This window comes from Talaromyces rugulosus, chromosome I, assembly GCF_013368755.1.
Source record: "Talaromyces rugulosus chromosome I, complete sequence".
Classification (NCBI taxonomy): domain Eukaryota; kingdom Fungi; phylum Ascomycota; class Eurotiomycetes; order Eurotiales; family Trichocomaceae; genus Talaromyces; species Talaromyces rugulosus.
The window spans coordinates 3,142,159-3,149,307 of NC_049561.1; the positions used below are offsets into that span (position 1 = coordinate 3,142,159).

The 7,149-nt window shown below is 49.1% G+C and overlaps 2 protein-coding genes across 2 annotated transcripts; both read right to left on the reverse strand.

Annotated features, from left to right (window-relative positions):
• Window positions 1-328: 328 nt before the first annotated feature.
• On the reverse strand, window positions 329-1,477 carry TRUGW13939_01046 (uncharacterized protein; the record flags this gene model as incomplete). Its single annotated transcript, XM_035484252.1, has 2 exons — window positions 329-574; window positions 1,148-1,477. 2 exons carry the CDS (start codon window positions 1,475-1,477, stop codon window positions 329-331), a joined length of 576 nt encoding a protein of 191 aa, XP_035340145.1.
• Window positions 1,478-5,720: 4,243 nt separating this feature from the next.
• TRUGW13939_01047 (uncharacterized protein) lies at window positions 5,721-6,290 on the reverse strand (the record flags this gene model as incomplete). Its single annotated transcript, XM_035484253.1, has 1 exon — window positions 5,721-6,290. The coding sequence occupies one exon, from the start codon at window positions 6,288-6,290 to the stop codon at window positions 5,721-5,723; it is 570 nt and encodes a 189-aa protein (XP_035340146.1).
• Between the last annotated feature and the right edge of the window lie 859 nt (window positions 6,291-7,149).

The window sequence follows — 7,149 nt, forward strand, 5'->3', positions numbered from 1 at the left end:
TCTAGATATTATTATTTTTTATCTATAGATTATAGTATCCCTATTATTATTATTATTATTTAATCAAATTTAACGTCTATACCGAGCCCTAGGCTATGACAGACAGCGATTCGTGTGGATTAGGCCTGCTTATAGGGGTTGCCCCCCATAAGCCGGTGCCTCTACCCCCATTGGATCCAGGCTTTCAAGGTATCTTGCACTTTCCTCACCCCATGCCGCTTATATGCGCAGGACGATTCGGGGGCTTATAGTGGGTGGCAACCACTACCCCCTCCTTATGGCCACTAACGTTTGGGCGTTGCCTACAATAGCGGGCCGCCCCTGCCCGCTATCCTTCCCCCTCTCGCTCTCCCTCATCCAGGGCCTCAATGCCCCAATTATCAGTCTTATAGGCCTGCTCCCAGGCCTGTTGGTTATCCTCTCGCTCCCTAATGGCCCCTATAAACGCCAGCAGCGCTGTAGTGGCCTTTGGGTCCTGGAATAGGCGTGCTTCGGGGCACTGCTCGCTATCCTGCGGGGCCTTTACCCCCGCTTCGGCCAAGCCGGCATATAGTTTTTCCCGCTGGTGGCACCACTGTCGACAGTTTATAAGAAGGTGTCTTACCGTCTTAGTCCCCCTAGAGCACCCTAAACAATTAGGGGAGTCTCAGGCCTTGATTCGGTGCAGATAGGCCCTGATTGGGGTGTGGCCAGTCTTGAATTGGTAATACCGCCGCATTAGGTGCTTGGGGGTGCTTGCCACTATTAGGTCAAGCTTCCATCCCTAGAGGGGTTGGTAGGCCTGGCCTACCTGTTGGGTGCGTCTTGTAAGCTTTGCAGTGAGCTAGTTGGCCTTGATAGCGCTATAAGTCTCGGTGCATGCCCACCGGGCATGGGCCAGTGAGATGCCTGAGTACTTGCCTGTACAAGGCCTCCCTGCAGCTTTCTTAACGGCCTTATCGGCCTCCTTATTGCCTAGGACCCCTTTATGGCCTAGCACCCAACATATAGTAACCCTGCGGCCAGTGGCCTGTAGTTCCCCGGCTAGATCATATGCCCACAGCACTAGGGCTTGCCCTGGGCCAGGCCAGGTATGCTAGAGCCTGCTTATAGCGGCCTAAACATCTAAAAACACCCTAATTGGCCCTATAAAATTCTCTGCCAGCACCCACTCTAGGGCTTCGACTACTCCTATTAGTTCTGCATCAAAGACTTCGAAGCCTGCGCCCAGGGGAGCTAGGCGCGACCTCCAGAGACCAATAAGTGGCTTATAAGCTACTGCAGCGCCTACGCGCTGATCATCTAACCTAGAACCGTCTGAGTAAAGGTCGGTATTCCCTATCCCACTTAGGGGGTCTGAGGCTAATTGCATAGCGGTTTCAGGGGAGTCTATCCTGAAATCTAGTGGTATAGACCTATTACCAGGCTCTATTATACGCTCAAAGCCCTGGGAGGGGTCGGCGGTCAAGGCCTCTCGTAGCCTGCGGGCCAGGCCCATACCCAGCTTCCAGGGGCCTCAGCGGGTTGGTGTTACCCAAGCTCGGTCTTCTAGTGGCTGCTCTCCAGGCTGTGCATGGGCGTCTCCCTCCCTAAACGTTATAAGGAGTATTTCTACTGCTGGATGCCCCTAGGAAAGTCCTAGGAGTCTCAGGGCATACCGCCGCTATTTACTATCTAATAAGGCCTCTGCTGGTTCCAGAGCTGCCTTCCTTATAAGCGGTCCTAACAGGATAGACTTTAGCATGCCTGTGACTACCCAGGCCTAGTTATTAATTAGGCCCTGCAGTCCTTCTAGACAGTTCTTTTACCCATGCCACCAAAACTCGGCCCCATAAAGCGCCACTGACTACGCGGTGGCCTTTTGGATTCACTATGCCAGGCCTAAAGGAAGCCCCTGGGCCTTACACAGTGCCCACACTCATCTTTCAGTATTTTGACCTTTTTGCAGGCGGTACTTATAGTAGGCTTTGAGGGTAAGCTTTAGATCTAGTAAGACCCCTAACCACCAGATGGCTGTTGGGGAGAATGTCACTAAAGCATCTTCTACCTGCACCCTAGCTTCCTGGACCTGATTTTTATGTTCCCTGCTGGTGGCCCTAGAGAATAGGATGGCCTCTATCTTTTTAGGGTCGAATTTGACGCTATTTGCCAGTCCCCACTTAATAGCAGCTTTTGCCGCTGCTTCTAGCTGCCTACAGATCTCAGAGACCGAGCTTCCCTAGGCTACCAGGTCTATGTCATCGGCATAGGACAAGGCCTTGATTCCTGGCACCTGCTGTTCCATAGCCTGAAACATACCCTGGATATAGATAAGAAAGAGGATTGGGGAGACCAGTGAGCCCTGGGGCAGCCCTGAGTTAATAGGCTGTTTAGGGGCTTTATAACCGTCAATTACGAGGCTGACCTTTCTATTTGTAAGGAAGGATAAGATCTACCTTATAAGGTCATTATCTAGGCCTGCAGCTTCTATAGCCTTATTAAGTTTATAGAGGTCAACATGGTTGAAGGCCTCTATAACATCAATAAAGATAGTGCCTATGAGAAGCTTTTAAGTCCATCCCTCGTGCACTGTTTATATAAGGCAGGCCACCGCGTTAATAGCTCTACAGCCCCGCCTGCACCCCATTTATCCAGGGTGTAAAGCCTTCTGGGCCTCACACTAGTCTGTTATAAGGCCTGTAGCCAGCTTCTTAATAACCTTACCCAGGCAGCTAAGCAAGCTTATCACCCTCTAGGCCTTCACCTGGGTGTAATTGGGCTTCCCTGGCTTCCAAAGTAGGATGCCTTTAGCGGTCTTCTAGGCCCCTGGGTGCACCCCAAGCCGAAAGCACTGCCTAGCCATCCCTATGATTCAAGGCGAGTCTAGTGCCTAGAGTAGCCAGCATGCTTTAAAATTGAGCCTATTGGTCTCCAGAGCTTTCTTGATGTTCTGGCTAAATAGGGCCTGATACACCCGCTCTAGCGTTATAAATATGTGGGCCTGTCTACCTAGTAGCTCCCTAGGAGGGGAGCTATGGGGGGCGTTAGGAAATGCCGTTTCCCTGATTAGAGCTTTTTTATTGGCTATGGTAGTGGTAAGGAAAGCCTCTAGATCCGGGCCTTGGAGTGCTGGAGTAGTGGGATTAGTCCATGGCTTAGTATACTATAAAGCTATCCAACACCTATTAGAATCTCCTGGAGAAGGCTTTTCCAAATCATCCCTAGGGCCTTTGAGAAAAGGGTTCCCAGTGGGGTTAGAACCCTTTTTCCACTCTTCCTTCCCCCCAGGGCCTCCCTCAGCAAGGAAGGCCTCCCAGCAGGTCCTTTTAGCCGCCTTTATTTCATAGTAATAAGCGGTTCTTGCAGCCTTGAATTCGGTGTCAGTACAGGCATGGGCCTGCCACCGCTTACAGGCTACAGCCCATAAGCTCCAGGCTTGCCGCAGCTCTGGCTTCCACCACCGCTTAGAGCGTGCACAAAGCCGTACTGCTTTGGCATACCTATCGAGTACGCTGGTTAGGGTGTCCTGCACCCAATTGGCCTCTCTAGCAAGGTCTTCCTCGGTACATTAATCACTAAGAGGAGGGTAGCCTACAGCCTCTGAGGCCCAAGCTGCTGTGGCCAGCTTTAGGGCTTCCTCGTTTACCTGCAGAGCTTCTATCTGCCACCCAGTAATCTCCCCGGAGATTCCTCCTGGGGGGGGTTCTAGGGCTTCCCAGGCTAGGACGATAAGCTCATGGTCAAATGTTGTAGGCTTATCCTTATCCACCTCCCAGGCTTGCAGAGGCCCTAGGGTTGGCGAGGATAACGCTAAATCAATAATTGACACCCCCTCGGTCTTCTTATAGCGTGTGGCCTCCCCCAGTGGGTTATTAACATATAGTGAGTGCCGCTCTATAAGCTATTCCAAGGGCTCAGCGTTAACCCGGCCCTTGGCCAGTGGGTTCCACGAAGGGCTATGGGCGTTGAAATCACCCACTAATAGGCATCTACCCACTATAAGCAGGTCCCAGTCTGCGTCCTCAATGGCCCGGCGTCGTCTAGGGAAGGCCCCTTACCACCAGTAACTGGCCTTAATCTACACATCATAGCAGTTGACTATTCTAGTGCGTCGGGGGGCATGCCTGTTAATTATTAGTGCTTCCCATATGTCCAGGGCCTGTAAATAGGGGTGGTCTACTAAATTAGTGCAGTTCTCAACCCTAACCGCCCCTATAAGGTCTTTATAGATAGCTATAAGCATCTGTTGATCCCGCTTCTCCCTCCCTGGCCAGTACAGCAGATAGCCTGGGTGGGAGAAGTTATAAGCAATATAAGGCTCTTGCAGGTATATAATGCCTATTTGCCGCTCTATCCCTGCTTTTAGAGCCCCTAAGGTTGTGGGGTAGGTATGGCCGCAATTATGTTGAATAATCAACATTAATAGGGGCTGCAGCTCCAGGCGTTGGTGTTGGACATGGGGATGAGTACGGTAGGGGTGATGTCCCTGGGGCATCTTCCATAGTGTCATCGACCTCCCTAAGCTTTGGGGCTTGGGGGGTGTCCTGGGTAGTGGTTGGGGGAGAAGCCTCCTTAGCAACGCCTTCCCATTCAGTCTATTCAGGGGGGGGAGGGGGCATAATGATCTTTACGCTAGGGAAGCGCTTATGGAGTCGCCGGTGGGCTTCCTGAAGCTTGGGGCACCCTGGGGAATCAGCCTGGTGCTTCCCCCTACAGTTGCTGTATTTAGTGGGTGTATGCAGGCATGGGTGGCCTGTTTGGGCTCTGCAGTCTAGCATGTTGTAGGTGTGCTCTTGGGCTTTATGGGCACCAGCACACACGGTGCAGAGTGGTGGTCGGGTGCTGCAGTCTTTATAAGTTCGGTGGCCAATGCTGCAGCATTGGGTGCAAACGGTGTCTTTACCCACTTCGTGATAGGGGCTGGTAGGGTGCCTGTTGCCCCTGAAGCGTACGCCCCGGGCGAGTAGCCTGCGGGCGTCATCTAGGCCTCCTACTGTAATAACGATAGTAGAGAAACGCTGCTTATTAGTCTGGATAGCCGCTATCGGCTTGATCCAGGTAGGGTTTCTCATTAGGGTGTATGTGCCCCCTAATTCAATTTCTTCCCTGGCTAGGCCTAGTCCTGAGGCGCTATAGCGGGCTATTGGCACCGCATGCACCTTAATTTTGTGCCACTGTTGGTCTGCTTCCACTGAGATGACTGTGGGGTCGACCCGGTGGCAGGCAGCCACTAATAGGTCCTTATAGGCTGGTAATAGCGAGTCTATGGTGCTTCCTTGGTCTAATAGGGCTGAGATAGCCCCTGATTCGGTGTAATTGGCGTCTATTACCCTGGCGAAGTTCGGGAAGCCTGCCTAGGCTAGGCAGCGGTTAAGCTGTAAGATGACATCAGCTTTAGACTTTCTAGAGGTGGTGCGGCCATTTTCATGCCTAAATATAAGTCTGCGGTCTCCTTTGTTGCTTCCGCGAATAGGCTTCAGGCTCCCTGGGTCTATTTGGACTTTTGGGGGCTGGTTCGGGGAGTAAGCCCGTTTTTTTGTAACGATTTGCCACTCCTGGGCATTGCTGGCCGCTATATCGGCCTACTGGGGGCCTGCTGCGGGCTTCACCCCAGGGGGTGGTTTTGATATCGGGGGTGAGGCTCTGCGTGGCTCTATGGGCTTAGCGGCCCTATTCGGGTTAGCTTGGGGGCCATGGGCGACCTCTGCAAACGTCGTCCCCTGGGATGGCAGAGGCTGTCGTGGGCCCTGGCGGTCGCCCCCTTACGATAGGGGCTTTAGGGGGTGGTTTGGGGCGTTCGGGGAGGCCTGTTGAGCTTCTAGGGTTGAGAAACGGCGCTCTAGAGCGCCTAATTGGCCTGTGAGGCGCTGCTCCATAGCCTCTATCAGAGAGGTCATATAGGCCTTTATAGTGGCCATCTCCGCGTGTAGCGCGCTATTGCTGCTTGCAAAGTAGCCTAATAAGGCCTGTTCTATGTCCTTGTAGGCTGGGCCGATTAGGGCCTTCATGGGGGCTCTTTCTGCCCCGTCAGGGCTGTGTTCCTGTAGTCTCTTCCCTAGAGTTTTAGGTGCTTCCTGGGAGCCTGGCACGCTGCTTAGGGGGGGAAACAACTCCCTAGGGTTGATTTCCAGGCTAGGCAAGAAGCCCTCGCTCTGAGGGACTGTTGCACTTGCCTCGGGGGGCGCTGGTGGTGCTGTCCCCGCTGGGGTGCCTATATAGGCCCCTACGGGGTTCACCAGACCTAGCGCCTGCCCCCCTGGGTCTAGGGGGTGGTTGTCGATATTGGGGAGTCCAGGGGCCATAGCGAAGCCCTGGATGCCTTCCAGTAGCATTGAATTTCAAAAGGTTGATTTTTGATTTTCCCGGCGGGTTATAGTATCCCTATTTAATGTTAAATATTATCATAATTTTTGCACCTTACAATAAATCTCTTTTTTATTCTTAATATAGTGCTTTATTTATATCATCTTTAATAATATTATTTAGTTTTCTGTAGTCGATGATTATCTATAGTAATTTATCACATTTTAGTATAAATATTGTCTGTATAGAAGCCTTTACTTTTAATTCTCTAATATAACCAGCTGCTAAGAATTTCTTAATGAATTCTTTAATAGTTTAAAGTTCATCTTATAAGATTTACTATTATTTAACTTATAATATCTATACTCTTATTTTAAAAGATATCTCTGCTTTATATTTTTTTTTATACTGTGATAGTCGATATTCTTTTTTTATAAATAATTCAGTAAAGTCTTGATATTTTTTTAATAACTTATCAAGTACTTCTTTCAGTTCTTTTTTATAGATTTCTTTTAATTTTCTTTATATTTCAATTTATTAGTTTATTTTGTTTATTTCTTTAGCATATTTTATCTTTAACTGTTGATTCAGTTTAATCTCTATTTACTCTATTCGTAGTATCTTTAGGTTTATTGATACTGTCTTGTGTTTCTAGTTAATAATAGGATTATATTTCTGTAGCTATGTTATTTTAAGTATAATATTAAAATCTTTTTATTTGAATAGACTTAAATCTAGTTAGATATCTTCTTTATATTCTCTTAATTTAATTATAATATTTTTAGTTTGTTATATAAATCCTTTGATAGTGATTTATTTTTTAAAATTTTATATAGTATACTATAGATTTATTTTATATATTTAGATCCTGTTTTTCCTGATGTATGC